General features: G+C 35.2%; 1 protein-coding gene across 1 annotated transcript; it reads left to right on the forward strand.

Moving 5' to 3' along the window:
* Positions 1 to 2956: 2956 nt before the first annotated feature.
* Positions 2957 to 4075, forward strand: LOC132054433 (putative F-box protein At1g47790). The gene has a single exon (XM_059446440.1). The coding sequence runs from the start codon at positions 2993 to 2995 to the stop codon at positions 3779 to 3781; it is 789 nt and encodes a 262-aa protein (XP_059302423.1). The 5' UTR covers positions 2957 to 2992; the 3' UTR covers positions 3782 to 4075.
* The last annotated feature ends 13446 nt before the right edge of the window (positions 4076 to 17521 follow it).

Consider the following 17521-nt stretch of genomic DNA (forward strand, 5'->3'; position numbering starts at 1 on the left):
ATACTTCTCTCATCTCGAAATAAGTGTCACCTTAGTAAAAAAAAAAATCAAATTAAGTGTGGATTAATTCAAGACAAAAATTGACAAGTGTTTCAAACTACGCCCTTAGCATTAAAGAAGTAGTCCCTTTTTTTTTCCCAACCGGTGTCCGGTACTGCATTGGAGCCCGACTAAGTAGTCCTCTTTTTCTCAAAAAACATCTACTAATAAATAGGGATAGGTTAGTAAGCTCCACATCACATTTATTGAGTTTTTAATGGGTGTGATTTTTGCTAAAGTAACTCTTATTTTGGGACAAAAGTAATATTAACTTAGAGACCACTACAAGAACTCATAAATTTGAGAGTTTGGATCCAGCACGGCAAGAGATTGACCATAAAGGCAGAATGCTTTGCGTACTAATCCAACGAATGATTGTTTCTTTGCTTAATAATATTGACACCTGATCTGATCTGATCTGATCAGATCAGATCATGTAATGCTACAAAGTAGGGTGTTTTATGGATTTCAATGTTCATTAAAGGGGACTAAGGTGGAGCACAAATACCATGAAGCCCATGTGAGGAAATCTGGCAAACTATTCGTTCTTGGTGACTTAGTGAATTTGACACAACCTGGGAGGTGGCACTAGATTTCTCTAAGCTGAACTGTAACCAACTACTACTGAATTAAAGCTGGACGTTTTCCTTGAAAATTAGGGCTCTTAAGAAAAAGTGAATTTACTTTTTAGACGCTCCATCATATTCCCTCTGCTTTTGAAAATAAGGTTTTAACTCCATTTATTAAAAAAAATCATGTAATAACTTTAATCATAAAAGTTTCTCTTTGCGGTCCACAATAATTGATTTTTTTACCTTTAAATTTGGTCTAAAATTAATGGTAACTTAAGAAAAATAAGAACATATTAATTTTTTCCTTCAAATTTGCCCTTATTAAATAAACGATCCGAACAAATTTCTAATGTCTTTTAATACTTCTATACATTTTTCTATGAGTAGACTAGGGTAATTAATGTTATTGGAATGTTTTTTTTTTCAAGGAATGTGCCAAAATTTTAAAAATTACTTAGTATTATAGATCGGAGGAAGTGCTCCTTCATTTCATAATAAGTGGTGTTTTTATTTTTTTATTTTATTTCAAAATAAGTGGTGTACTTTTACACAATCAAGAAGGCACTAATTTTGTTCCTCCAATTTTAGCCTTATTTAAATAAAAAATTTACATAACCAAAAAGCTAGTAAAGAGTTACTTCTTTTAGCCGCTTGGCAAAATTATTAAGGGACCTTGTTCTTCTAAGCTATATGCTTCACAAGTATTGTGAATTAGTTTTTTTTTTTTTTAGGCGTACGAGTTGTGTTGAGTTGATTCAACTGAATGGCATAAATGTGAATGCAAGTGGCCAATTGGACCAAACAGTTGAATTACTTGTGCTCGATGCAACAATCACGACAACATGTTTTTGTTTTCATTTTTGTTTTTCCAAGAGCGGTTTATCCATAAAAGAAAAAAGTGGCATCCTATCACATTCAATTCCAGAACATTTGGACACCTTCTTTACGTTTCTCCTAATTTCTTGTATGTTTGGTTTACTCTCTCTTTTCTAATATTCGGCCCTTAAATAATTCAATCACATGATTAACAAGAAAAAAAGAGAGGAATAATTAAGAATTTGGGTACTGTTAAGAGATTGTCATGTCAAGCAAGCTGAATTCTATCTGTACCATTCAATGGACCCATATTTTATCTAAAGTCAGAACTTGACGAGACAAGCTCCAAAGTTCACAATCTCAAACCTCAAGAATCTAATACTCCACAAATTTCACTTTATTTGGCATGGTTTAGAGTATGATTAGTAAAGTACTTAACTTAATTTTTTATGTGAATACAGACATATAAATTCTACAAATATTTTAAAATAAAGTTTGTATATTTAAAAATTACATATAAAAAATATTATAAGTCAAAATAATTAATAATTTAAAATATTAAAAAATAATATGATAAAGAAAAAATTATTTACTTCTCAAAATAATAAATGTTTCAAACAAATTAGAACAAAAGGAATAGAGAAAAAGCACACCACTATTAGTTACGTAATTAACTAGAGGCAAGTTTAGGAATCTTATGCTAAGTGGTTGGAACTATCGACAGCTTCTTAGTCCTAATTCCTCTAAATTCTAATGATGATGTATGCACTAAAATGATGATGAGTAAGAGCACACCACTTTTTCCTTGACTAACAAATTGCGAACCAGTATCAACTATAGTGCGTCTCATCATTTTGGTAAAATCGTGCTACTACTGCTATTAGTAGTTGACCCAATATATGAAAAATTAAAAATAGTTTCGTTTTTTTAAGTGGCCACTAGCCACCTCTATAGTATGCAACAAGTCCCTCCGTTTATTTATGTAATGGTATTTAATTCGGTATAATATTTAAGAATATCTTTTTTTAAATTATGATTTTATATAAAAAAATTCTGACTGTAAAAGTATGTCATTACAATTAAAATTGAAAGTATAAAAGTATCATATTTTCAAATATAAAGATATTACATCATTCTTTTAAGAACAAGTTAATAAGAAAAGATGGAAGCAGATTATGTTTTTTTTGTTTGGTTTTCCATCCGGTATCCGGGACCCGACTAATCCGGATTCGTGCCAGGTAGTCCCAATGGTGACTCCGTATCCAAGAGGGCTCGAACTCGAGACCTTGATTAAGGATGAAGTAGTACCGGCCACTACAACAAATGGTGGAAGCAAATTATGTTGAGATAAAGAAACCCTAGCAAGCCTTTTCGTCTGCAAATCACAAAAGATTGAGTCTTTTCAATCAATTAATCACAAAAGATGACGCAGAAAAAGAAGAAGAAGAAGAAGAAGAATAAGAAGAAGAAGAATGAGGGAAAGTTAGCAAATAGTAATTGTGCTCTAAATATACAGAGGAAGAAAACAAATCAGGCTAGTCTTTTCAATCCAATTATTGTTTGCAATGCGGCCCGAAAGGTTAATCATCTCCCAAGGCAAGTGCGTTGTGGAGCCATCAAATGATAACACAGACCAGATGGACGTTGATCGGAGGGCCACGACAATTCACTTCAATGAGGAAATAATTATGGAGATCTTCAGCAGGTTACCGGTGCAGTCTCTACTTCGATTCAAATGTGTTTCGAAATTTTGGGAGGCATTAATCTCTTTTCCTTACTTTAAGATGAAGCATCTCAATTTTGCCAAGAATGACCAAGATTCCCAAAAGCTTCTTATTAACCAAATGTGCCCTAAGTATGGAATATTTTCCATATATTGTTGTCCTTTGTCGTCTCTTCAACTGGTTGAGGATGTGCAAAAACTTGATTGCCCTTTAAACCCTAAACCAAATCGATTCGCAATCCATTGTTATTACGATGGCTTGGTTGTTATCGAGGTTCCTGATAATTTGGATGGTTATCGCCGCACTCTTTTGTTGTGGAACTCCTCCACAAGAGAATCAATAGTACTTCCCGCTCTAGAATTTCCACCGGATGTAGTTTCTCGTTTTGGATTGGGTTATGACTCAACCCGTGGTGAGTATAAGATCCTTCATATGCGCCAGCACTTACATAGATCGATACCTAGTGAAATTCTCGCGTTGAAAATTGGTTCCTGGAGAAGAATTGATAAACATCCTCGTGCCTTTTTCAATGATAAACATCCTCGTGCCTTTTTCAATGTGTTGTTTGCTATGCAATTTTTGACATTTATACATGCGGCATTTCATTGGATCGATTTTTCAAGAAAATAGTATTTTGTGTTGGTTTCATTTAGTATTTCAAATGAAGTGTATGGAGAGATATCCTTGCCAGAGGAAATATTAAGCTTGAGGGGCCACACCCGTATTGGCGTTTTAGTGTTGGAAGGAATGCTTTGTATTCATTCTAATATTCATCATCAGGGAAAGTATACTTCTAAGTTGTGGGTATTGAAAGAGTATGATGACAAGGAATCTTGGATTCATTTGTTTGCTATAGAAGATCCTTCGATTTTTAATGCCCTATCGAAATATAGGTTTACGAATGGTGAAGTGCAATTCCTTTGCGAATTTATCTATTGCTCACCAGTTTTTAAGTTTCCAAAAAAAAAAATTAATAAGAAAGAAGTATCACGTAAGATTTGAACCTAGGTGTTTGAGCTGAGCTGAATTCAAGTTTTGATGATTAACAAACATTGTAAAAGAACTAGGCCCTTAGCAGATCTCTTTCAGGAACTAGTTATGTTAACAACTAGGTTGCTATTACGCATACATCGAAGAACCAAGTCTTTAGCAAACAACCGGAGACGATTGATGATCAGAAGCTACGAAGCAGATTTCAAGTGCAAGAAGGATTCCTTGAAGAGTTGGGTTTATGAGACAAACACGTGGATCAAGGAATATGAGTTCAACATGAAAATATTGCTACACTTGCATATATGTAAAGAGATATGAAAATAGGAGTGTCATACCCTATTTTAACCTAAGTCAAAATAGTTTATAACATCCCGGTAATTCCGGGGTTAATTAAAGTTGAGAGTCGCCACCTAATTATTTACGGTGAATTAGGGCACCTAAGGTTAATTAAAGTAATTATCTAAAGTCGATTTGTTTTTTTTTTAAAGTCCACGAAACCAAAAGATCTAGGTAAGGGTTCTATTAATCTAAAGGGAAGGTATTAGGCATCCTTTAAGACCCATTAACAATGGTTAACCGACCGGACTTACAATTAATTAGGCTAAGTGTAAATATAGTGTTGTAGAAAGAAAATAACTTTATAAGTGTTGTTAAAGTTATAAATATAATAATGTTATTTAAAATAAGACTTGTAGAAAATATAATAGTTTGTATAAAAGAAGAACTTTAACGGCTATTTTAAAATATGTCTTATAAAGGTTGTTAAAGTTTTGAAGAAAGAATATAATGATGATATTAAAAATGCTTGTAAATATTGTTAATGCTCAAATGAAAATACAATAATGTTATTTGAAATAGGATTTGTAGTAGATATAGCAATTTGCATAAAAAGGAAACTTTAAATATCATTGAAAGTAAATTAGAAAAAAAACGTAATGATTTGTATATAAATAATAGATTTTAACAAATTTGAACTTTGACTAAAATAGCATTAGTAAGATAGATACAAACTAAATCTAGCTTTGCTTTTATAAGGATGTGAATTTCTTTCTCTTTATTTAACTATGTTTGGCTAAAAATATGCATAATTTGAACAAACCTTAGGAATGTTTTACAAAATATTCTTTAGTTCCTATTTGCGTGTTAGTGGCGGTTTAAAATTTTCAAGATGACAAGAAGAAAGTATGACTCCTTTAACTCTAAAATATGAATTTATACTATCAATTATTCTAGAAGTAAATATTATGGATACTATAAATAACTTAAATATAAAAGAAGAAAATGAATCTTATGGGATTAATTATTAATTTTCCTTAAATTAACTATCCATTACTAAAATTAAAACTACTAATTCATCTAAGGTTCATCTAAGTTAAGAAAACAAAACAAAACAAAGAGTTAGTCATGCAATACAAATTAAATGCACAAATAAAATAAAGAGGCAATAAGCTAAATGGGCTCAGCCCATTTTTTTTGAAAACTATTCCGTTGTTTTCCTCATTGGGCTTTGGCCCCGAACTTCATTTTTATTCCATTGGTTGCGGACGAATTGGACGGAAGAGGAACGATGTTTTCGTTGGGCCTTGGCCCAACACCGAATGCGGAAGACGACGAGTCCCTCGGACTCGTGTGCGGGATGGTCATGCACAAAATAAAAGGAAAAGGATTAGTGGGTAATCAAGATACTTACTAATGCAAAATTCCTGACTCAAAGAAGGAAACTTCAAATACCATCACATAACAATAAGAAGATTAAAATTAATTGGGCTGTCCATACGTGAGTATATCCACACACGAAATCAAATTTACACGTATTTCACGCAGATCCTCCTATGTGTAGAGCTAAGATAATTTCAATTTAGTCATAACAGGTTTGAAGTGTCACAATCCCATAGTTTAGGAGAAGAAGCAATATAAGTTAGGCTAATGAGAGTTGCCGACATGCTCAAAGTCCAGAACAAGGGTCATACAACAGCATTAAAAGGTCTTTTTTTAAGTCATTGGTCCCTTTGAACAAATATGTTACACCTTGCATTTTGTACATTCGAATATTCCGAGTTAGTGGCGGGAAGTTAAGGACAAGACTATGTTCTAAAATAATTTTAATGAACGAGTTGGTTATGAATATTATTTATGAATATTATGGGACGGAAATATCGAGAAAGGCTAAGGGCAGGAAGAGAAATTCGTAAAATGGGCCGTGAAAATAATGCGGAAGGTTAGGGACAAAATGGTAATATTGAGAAAAGTCGAGGGGCAAAATGGTAATTTCACAAAGTGTTCAAGAATGTTCTTGAAGGACCAAAGTGTTCAAGAAAAGGGCCATGTTGGGCCAAAGCTTATGAAACAAGACAAGTGGTCATCTTTGACCACTTTAGGAAATTCAAGAAAAGAAGAAAATTCAAGAAAAAGGGAGAAAAATCTAGAGAGGGGGCATGTGCCCCTCACATGCATGCAATGTATATATATATATAAGAGAGAGGAGGGGTCATATTTTAACAAGAGAGAAAGAACAAGAAAGAAGGAAAGAAAAAAAAAGAGAGATAGAGGGTCGGCTAGGAGGGGGTGCCGAACCCGGCCCTCATTTGATCATAGAAAATTTGTTTCTTCATGCTTTCATACTAATTGGAAGGCCCTCTTCGACGTGGAGTAGTTGTTGGAGTGAGAAAACCATTCGTTTTGCAAGCAAATACTCCTAGCCGTGTAGAAGGAGAGAATGGAGAAGGTAAAATTCAATCCTTTCTTGTATATTTTATGAATGATGAAACATGTTGTTGTGTGTTGGAGGGGATGAAACTCATGAAAATAGGGGTGTTGTGTATGTAGTATGTGTGGCCGTGTGTGTGATGCTATATAGAAGGGAGGAGTTAATTTATTTAGTATGATTGGATTGTGTTTTATGGATGCTTTGGACGTGTTATAATGCATGGAAAATGAATGAAATTCAATTGATTATGCATGTTGATGTTGTGGCCGTGAATATGGGCTGATTTAGAAGGCAATGTGGTTTTAATATAGCTTCTTGAATTTATGGAAATAATGTTGTAAACGTATGGATTATTGATATAGTTTATGAATTTGGAAGAAGAGAAATGAGTTGTTGGTTCTCTTAAACTTAGGTGGTTTCGGGTTTTGTGGAGTAATGGAGAGGTTGTTCCGAATATTATACGGATTGCTTGAAACGTCCTTAAATCATGTTTGAACGGTTTCGGATTAATAATTGAACGTACGATCAATAATGCGAGTTTGAATGCATGTAGCCTATTTGAAGGTGAATGGAATATTGAAGTGTTGTTAGAATAATTGTTTGTATTGTTGTTGGTTTGGCGGGTTGTATTCCGGGATTGTTGTTAGTTGAAATCGGCCAAGTTAAACTTGGTGGCATGGTATATTTACGGGGGAAATCTTTGGGGAATTTCGGCAAGACAAAGTGTTACTTTAAAGAACCAACTTCTAAAGGCTCTAATCAAGCTTTGGGTAAACATGACCAAATTGTAGATTTTGGCGGATTTGCAACAAGGATTTGGAGAAGCAGAAGGAGCGAAAAGAGGTATGTAAGACTTCACTTTCTTTCTTTGGCATGTCTTAGACATAGTAGGCTTGAACACGGGCCTCGGGGACAATTCCTTTCCCAGAAATCCTAGATTGAAAATAGTTACTATTCACTCAGTAGAATTGAAATAGAAATTGTGCAAAATGTGGGAAAACCTTCCCGGACCTGCAGAACTTGCATAAATAAGACCCGATTACCCTAAGATCCTTACAAGTAACATCATAAGTTGTAATATACGTAAACTTGATACGCCGCCTCATTCGACCGAGGTGGGCCCACTATTCCCAAATCCCTTCTTATTGTTACATTAAGCTTATTTCCATGCTATCGCTAATAAAAGTTTTTGGTTATCGTTCCTACTATCAAACTAGTAGTTGTTTTAACTAAACCCGCCCTGACACATGATTTTCTTTCCAAAAGTTTACAAGGGTTTTACAAAATACTCATTTTTCTTCAAAAACCAAGTTTTATAACATTAAAAGTCCTACTAACTAAAACGACGACCATAGTTCTATAATGATAATAATGATGCCAGGAATAAGAAAGGTATATGACGATAATAGCCAAGGCTATGTTTTTCAATAGGTGTTCTAAGGATTTTAGATACATGGAATATTGCCCTACTACCCCAATTGATGCGTGTACTCGACATATATATATATATAATAACGAAATCGGGCGCTATATAGGCGGTAAATATACATGGAATATGACGGTAGAACCGGAGCGCTATAGACGGCCGGTATATATATATATATGATATAAGTATGTGCGAGGTGACAAAAAGAATCGAGCGCTATAGACGATATATATCTATCTTTGAAAGAGACGAGACGCTATAGACGCCGATATTTATACTTGAAGCATGCATATATTTACGGGGAAAATAGGGATAAGGGCGAGAGCGTTATGTACGCATATCCACCTGATCAGTTGGAGTATAGCACATGATATCGTCCCGGACGCGGGATGTGCATATTATGGCTAAATGGATCGGCTGCCGACGCCTCGGCAATATAATATATTCTTTTTTTTATGTATGTATATATATATATATATGAGTAAGGAAAGCTAAGAAAATACGACGTACGCGAGGGCACTTATAGGTACGAGGTATCCTCTTGTATCTCATCACGGATTCTATGATCCCATGGTATTGTTGTTCATACTTACGTTCTTGTTCGTATTATTATCATTCATGTCTTGCATACTCGGTACATTGTAAATGCGACCCCTCTTCTTCGAAGTGCGTTCATGCCGCGCGGTACGCCGGACGGATCGAAGTTAATGTAAAAAGATGTTCCGGCGAAGTTGGCAAGCTCCGGTTGGGCGCAGGGAGTGAAGCGAGTCGGAAATATACGTGCCGGGATTCTGATTACGGTTAGAGACTTTGCGAGCCAGTCGTGGGTTTTGGGAGTCGGTTTGTATTATAGTACAAGTTTGTACAGTTACATGTTTTACTTGATTTAAAAGCAATAAAAGAATGTCTTAGTAATCTTATTGTATACGCCTGAATTAGAGGTTGAAAAAAAAAAAAAATCAAGTACGTAGTAAGGGTTAGCGGGTTCGCTCGGCTCCGATTACGGGGTCGGGTGCCCATCACACCCTAATCAAGATTGGGGTGTGACAAAATATTATCGCATTAAGAGGGCAGATGATCGAATAGTGATCTAATGGACAGGTCATATAGAAATCTGAAGCAAAAGCAGTCTCATAGACAAGTCACGCAACTCAAGTTAATACTCAAAATAGTCATCCAATGACCTCTGTGTCTTCCAAACAACTTGAGTTAAACCTCTGTATTCAAATATGCTATCAAAGGGAATTTATTCAACCCTCATCAAGACCTTAAACAACTCGATTTGGGTCATTACGTCTTCTCAGCAATCTCACACTTATTAACGAGGATTTGGCATTAATCTAGAAAGTTAATAAAGTCACTAATGTTCAAAATGCAACAACAATGAATTAGAAGAGCAGTCACAGTGGGCCAAGGATACAACAAATAATTCACGGTGGCCTCTTCTCAAGTAGGTATCGAAATAGAAGATCCGTCTAGCCAAGTATAGCAAACGCTTGCTAAGAATTTCAAAGAGCGAATTTACTTTAAAGCAAAAGTGTTTCGGCCTCATAATACAGCAACCATTCAACTCAGAATGTAGTAAGAGATTTAGCTCAAATTGCAGCAGAGATTCAGCTACGAATGTCATGATTCATTGCCCAAAGTACGACAGCAAAGCGGATAAAAATACAACAGTTTGTGAGCCTAAGTCAAGCGGCAAAATGGCTAAAATGCAACTTCGTCTAAACTGAATGTTAGACGGCGGGCCAAGATCGGATTTAATAATATTCGCATTCCGCCCGAACCGGTTATACGATAAATGAGCCTTGGGTTCATTCGTGCCTATACTAATATTATTCGAACAACCTAGTGAAGACATGCATAACCTGGCCGAATAGGAAGAGCAACTAGACAACAGCAGCATACTAAACCTGAACCAAACAGGATTTAAACCAACATGCCTATATATGCCTAGACTAGTATTTCAATGAGCATTCAAACATAGCAGAGTTAAATATTCAGTGATTTAATGCTATATTAGGACTCGTTTGGTACAAACCTATGCAAAAGAGCAAACTCTAAATCATGGAAGAATACATAATCATGCTAGTCGCCCTTATTTCGACAAGATTAACCCCAAACAAAGACTTAAACTTACGGATGAAAGACAATTAAAGAAATGGTTCAATGTCGACTGTTTCAATCACACAATACACCTAAGATATACACACCACGGTGTATATATCAGTTGTATATCGAATATATATCCTATTCTTATATTGATAACCCCCATGTATATCTTATGTATATTCAGCTTGAAATCGATTCTAGATCCTGGAAACCCAATCTAATCATCCAAACTAGAGTACACGTCTTTCAAATTCATTTTAATAAATATTAATCTATCCTAACCGCTCCCAAACATCAAACGAATAACATGACGACAAAGAAATTACACAACAATAAATAAAAAAAACTAAATTTTTTAACTAAAACAGAAAACCAAAGGTTGAAAGCGATAAGTGGATCATAATTTACCTTGTGCGATGGATGAATCGGGACGGTCACAAATTCGCTTTCGCAACGAACAGATCCGAAGCTCGACAGAATGAACTCGAACAATTTTCTTATGACTATCAGCCAATGAAATCAAACCTTTTTCACAGTTAGAGTTCCCGAAGTAAAGAAAGTATGTTGTAGAAGATGGTCGTGTATTTTCAGTTGGTCGACGGCTAAAAAGTTGAACCCCTAGGGTTCCAAACGTTGGTATTTATAGGTGTAAAACTAAAGTCTAGGGTTTCGATTTGGGCGGGATAATGAAATCGAAATATCCCAACTCGAGACAAATGGACCGTTCAAAATCTGAATGTTGAAATCCTTTCACGTGGTCGATTCAGACCTTACTCAAAATGGTTCGACCCTCTCTGGCCTTGAAGGTTTTAATGTGTTTGAAAGCAAGAAAAGGAATGGCTTTCTCGTCGAATCGACAGAGAACTCGGGGACGAAGACATGGAGACTTTTTGTGGGGAAATGGAAAGATGTGTCTGTGCAAGGCTAAAGGGAGGTCGGTATTTAGCTGGAAAGGGAGAGAAGAGAGAGAGGTTTTTCGTGAAAAATGGAAAATGAGGAAGACGACGTGTGCGGCTGAGGGAAAGCGAAAGAAGAGAAAAGGGGTCAGGAGTTGTGCCTATTGCACGAAAATAGGGTGGCAGGATCTGCCATTGTTGAAAGGAGGTCGAGGCTTTGCTGAAAATGGAGGAGGAAGAGGGAGGCGGCGTGAGGGTTTTTCAACCCTAGTAGGGAGAGAAAGTGAAGGGGATGGCCCTTTTTGGGCTACTCGGCTGAAAAAGGCTTAAGCCTTTTTGTATTTCATTGAAATGGGCCGGGTCAAATCCTTAAATGGATTGGGCTCAGTCCAAATTCGAGGGAAACAAAATATATGCACTTGATATACCGGTATACGCATGTATATTAGTGTATATAGGTATATATATACATGAGGATTTGACACTTGTATTAATTAATAACCAAAATTTAAGAAAAGACTCGTTAACTTGGACTCTTAATCATGACCAAACAAGGTTAATTAGATGGACCGAATTAATATTTCGGGCTTCTAATTTAATAACTAGTACTATATATATTATATGAAGACAATTAGTAATTAATATGTGGAAAGTAAAGGATTTAATAAAGTAAAATTAATTTAACAAGTACAAATCCTAAAATGAAACGATGACGAACCACTTAAAATTCGTAATAAAGTAATGAAAGTAACGATGTTAACACAAAAAAACAGTAGTGAAAACAAAGTAGTCAGCTCGTTAATAAATTTAAAAGCCCGAGTATATAAAATTAAATGAAGGAAGGACAAAATTGGGTGTCAACAAGGAGAAAACGTGTGGAGGTCGAAACAAATAAGAAAATCAAGTCCACATAGGATTGGATTCCTTAATAAAATACCTTTGGAATTTGGAACTCGAAGTCAAGGAGATTTCGGTCTATCCTACTCCTATGTAAAACATCACATTGATGCTATTGCCTCTCATGCTATTCACACCGATTGAGATATATTCTTTGCAAATAGTACATTGTGAGGAGAGCTTTGTAAGAGTCAAACTTGCAACGAAGGGAACTTGTGCCAGAGAGGAAGTTGTTTTAGTTCTTGAGTTGTCAGTTTGATTCTTTTATCCAAGAATAATAACCTATTTACTTTACTAGAAGTTTTGTAAACGGATGTTGTTGATCAAGTTGTATATTGGATTGTAACCTTAAAATTGCTCGAGTTTTAGTGAAGTTTTGAGGTAGCTACTCTACTAAAGGTAGGTCGTGGTTTTTCACTCCCTTGAGCAAAGAGTTTTTCACGGTTAATTTACATTTTGCAATTTTACTTCTTGTTAGGTAATTGAAAAATCTAGTTCTTCAGTACTTTAGGTGGTAGCTAAAATAACACTAAAGATAGGAAAGGAAGTATACGAAAGATAATGTTGTCTACTTTCATTGTTACTAGTGCTAGACCAGGGCTAGGATAGTGAAACTTTATTTAATTTGATTCATTTGAAGGGGCAACCCAAAGGCACTAAGCTCCCGTTATATGTGAGGTTTGGGAAAAGACCGGATCACAAGGGTCTATCATACGTAATCTTATCCTGCATTTCTGCAAGAGCCAAGAGGCTGATTCATTTGAAGAATAACCTGAAAACCGACAATGAGACTCGACAACTTGTAAGAAGCATTCTTTCTGTTGCGTAAGATGGTGAGATTAATTAACACATAATCATATACAAAAACAAAAAAAAGGATATATGGATTTAACAAGAACAGTTAACCTACTTTCTTATGACAAAAGCAGATAAGACTTTTCACTATAAAAAAGAACGGTACAAGAGATCCTTAATTACTAAGTCCTTTATAAATTCCTAGTGGTTTTCTCTCCTGCATGGTTAATGGGGCCTAAATAATACAAGAGAAACTGCACTTAGAATATGCACCTCCACCGTCAGAAGCAAATTCAAAATTTTTAGTTTATGAGTAATGAATTAATTATTTTTATTTGCCGAATTCTAAATAGGTTATTACTGTAGTACATATTGAACTAATTTTTAACACAACTCGCACAGAGAACTTCTGAGACTGTCGTTGTTTGGGTGCTATATGATGGTGAAATAGCTGCATCTTACAACCATATAAGTGTTGAAGCTAACTTCGTTAAAAATTCGTTTAATGTACAGATAAGTACAGTGCTAACTTTGTTAATCTTTTTTCAACTATATGTTATACGAAAATTAATAATCTGATTAATTAACATTCATAAAGTGTATGGCCTATATATAAAACGGGAAACACTCCTTACCGATGATTTTTTTTTCATACTAAATCTTATCCATCTCAGGCCAGCTCTCTGTGATGGTTTAACTTTGCTTTGAAAGTAGATTTTGAAAGAATTTTTATATTCTTTGTAAAGGATTAATCTTGGAGGGTCTTTAAAGAGATATCTTTTGACTTAGATCACAGGCTAAAAAAGAGATTGAACATCTACGTATCCAGATCCAGCTAATGATTTCGCCTAATTAGCATTATGTTGAAGACTCATCAGTGTTGGAAAGAAACAAGCAATAACCAAATGCGCGACGCCATAAATAAATAAGAAATACCCAAGTCGAAACTTCCCACACTATTTGAACCAAGAGAAGACAATAAACACTAACACAAATGGAAATTCAGGCAGCAGTTATACCAACAATAAAATAACAAAGCAAGCAAAAATAAATCGAATGGAAGAGACACCAAATTTACGTGGTAAAATCCTTCAAGGTGAAGAGAAACATCCACGGGACCTCCGCCCACAAAAGCTCTACTATAAACAACAAGAGTTACAACAATGTTCTCCAAATGGCTACAACAACAAAGCCAAGCACGGAGCAACAATACATAAAAGATAGCACCAAAACTAGTGAAGAAAGGAGAGAAATCACCAAAAAAACGAGCTACTGTTCGTACTCGAAAACTGGAGCTACAGACCACAAAATCCGATCTCCACCGTGGAAATCGAAGAACCAGATGTTGAGAACCCCTAGTTCAAATTTCAGCACGATCCAACGGTTAACGAATCAGAAAACGCAATTTAAATCGGACTGCTGTAGCAAAAAAAATTCGACGAAAATCATTTTTTCTCTCTCACGTTTTTCTCTCTATAATCGCTATGAATTCACTCTTGTGTTTTAAAAATAAGACCTAAATTGATCGTATATATACAGAAGAAATTTTGGGTAAAATTGGCTGAGGTCCAAATGGATTGGGTTTTATTAATTCAATTTCACATAGGAAGGAAAACCCAAAACCTAATTGATTGAGTTTTATTAATCCAATTCGTCATAGAAGGAAAAACCCAAAACCTAATTGATTGGGTTTTATTAATCCAATTCCACATAGGAAGGGAAAACCCAAAAACCTAACGATCAGATCATGTAGCATTATTGAAGAATGAATTAATGTGTTTTGTGAATTTCATGAATGTGAACAAACGCCGTAGGCTCACCCATGTGAAGAATTAATTCTAGTGCAAGTAATCATTTTTTTAATGACTAATGGGGTTGACAATGAACTTATAGATCGTGCTAATTTCTTTATAGCCGCTCCAACACATAGCCAAACTTGCAAAAACCTAAGGTTTGAATTTAAAAAATTGGATCCCTTTGTCAAATTGGAAACTTAGAGAGAGAGAGTTTATGCTGTCCATTTTAAGTTTAAGACTTGAAGTTGGATACGCCAAAGAAGCATTTTGCCTTGAATTATTAATATGTATTTTCCAATTTTGACTATGTGGCACGTCAACCTTATAGTGGGGTAGTGGTTACTTTGCCTTGCCAAGTCTTCCCCTTGGGTGGACCCATTTCCTCTTCATTTAAATGACGAAGAACTTGAACTTTTATAGTTCAAAACTAAAGTAAACGGCGTGCTTCGATGACGTTTTGTATAATTTCCTTTGTTGAGTATGTTTTGATGATAAATAAAATGTATTTTTTCTAAGTTGTGTAAGAAATTGGTTTAGTATTATTTGACAGTTGGTCTTGGAAAATAGTCAAGGTGTTTGAGTGTAATTTTCTTGCAATTATGTAGGTTATGAGTTATGACCAATAAATTTTAATTGTTAATTTTGCTTGGCATATGTCACGGTGCTTGGGAAGAAGAAAATAAAACTTAAAGAGTCATAATAAAACTTGAGTCCATGTTCCATCAATTGATGTTCCTTATTCTTGACATATCATTTGATAAGAACGACTGAAACAGCAATGTACTAATGTGCTCCTTATGTTTCTCTTTTATGATTCATTTCTTCTTCTGTACTGTGAAAATGTGTTGTTTTTGCTTGCTCAAATCACCAATTCAATAGTTTATTGTAAGTCGTCTTTCCTTGCAATTTTGGTATGGTTTGTTCAATTTTTTCTATAAGTTTAGCCCGGTGGACTGTTGCTTGAAACTTGAGACACATATTTACTTCTCGGCTACATTTTGTAGTACATATTTTTATGCTTCTTCTCCATTCTCTTTATATTTACATAATCACAATAAGAAACTATAGATCACTAGCCTGAGCTTATTGTCCTATATACATTTGGGTAGGTAGAGAGCCAATGTAAAAAAAATCGAAAAAAATAATTCTCCCTGCTTCCAGAAATATTTTTGGGTATCCAATGTATGTCTCCAATGGATTATTATCCTATCCTGCTAGAAGAATGGGAGTATCTTGTGTAAGCATTGAAATGAAATTTATAAAAGGAGCTGTGCTAACCATCCCATTGTACAAAATGGGAACCCAATGTTTTTTCTTTAAAATTTCAAGTCCAGTGAGCAAAGCTAAAACAGCAGTAGCAAGCTTGGCTTCTTCATGGATGGTTGAGCCAAGTTTAGAAAAGGAGTTGTGCTAGAAAAAAATTGTTTGCATTTCACTGTAAGATTCTGCAAGCTTCTTGACCAAATCACAACAACCCTGGTCAGTAGGGAGATAGTAAAATCTTCAATCAAATATCCACTAGTATAGAGATTTAAGAGCAACAGGACCACTGACCAATCCAACCATCTGAAAACACAACACACTATTGTCGAGAGGAGATTGTGGAACCTGAGGCTGGAAATGACATCTGACATATTCCCATGATAAAATGATAACATTATTATGATTTTGAGACAGTGCTAGCTAGAACAAGGTATGAAGCATGCCAAAAAGAGAAAAAAAAGATTTCCAGAATCAGCAATGTGTAACTGCTACTAGTGTCAAAAACCAGCAAGTAGTAGCCCTGATAATAATACCCCTAATAACTAGAATACTGTCTTGTAGCACCTTTTATCTCCTCCTTATAACCTGCTGAAAGAGGATTATAAATCCAGCAGTAAGACCCGCCCTAAACATGTTGATACAGACATATGCGGATGAAGGTGCCGTTCATATATGGTAAAACAAAAAGATCTGCCAAATTTAGAAAACAAATGAGCAAAGGCCATTGATGACAAAAATGTACAGAGCAACATCTCGACAGCTATACATGTTAATAATCATGAAAGGAAATTTCCCAACGCGAATAGGGGTATAATAGTACCTCCGGAAGAGCATTGACAATATCAACTCTAAAGATCAGTGTAAGAATATGAAATCAGTGGGGTCGAGAAATAAGAACAAAGAAAATGAAAGCAAAAACAGGAAACTTGACTTTCTGTGGTTCTTCAAAGAAAAAGCTTCCTGGAAAATCCAGCACAACGTTAATCGCATAACCGAAATATCCATTCAACGTATTCCCACTATCCAACAAGAAACTATCACATCCATTGTACGGCATCCTGAATTATGGATATAATTGCTAATCAATTTGTACAAACTATTAGCTACAGCAGACAGGTCAGCCTCTCACCTTGAAAAACTATGAGAAAAATTAAAAGCAATTATAAAACACGTGCAATTTCACTTTAAATTGTTTTATTTCTAGAGCCTTTTTAGGCTAATCAACCACTTCGAGTGTCCATAGAAAGAGCTACACGAAACTGGACTTTTGACGGACACATATTGTTAAAATTAACAGCTAGGTCAAGCTCGAAACCAAAGTCTCTTGTGGAGCAGCATCAACCAAAAGAAATCAAGCATGAAACTTTAACATCCAGCCACTTATCCTACTTTGGTACCTTGTGTTGAACAATTCAGAATAACAGTTCCAATGATTAGCAGGGCATTAACACTAGATAGTTAGCAGGGAATGAACACTAGATGCAA

This window comes from Lycium ferocissimum, chromosome 4 (assembly GCF_029784015.1).
Source record: "Lycium ferocissimum isolate CSIRO_LF1 chromosome 4, AGI_CSIRO_Lferr_CH_V1, whole genome shotgun sequence".
Taxonomy (NCBI): domain Eukaryota; kingdom Viridiplantae; phylum Streptophyta; class Magnoliopsida; order Solanales; family Solanaceae; genus Lycium; species Lycium ferocissimum.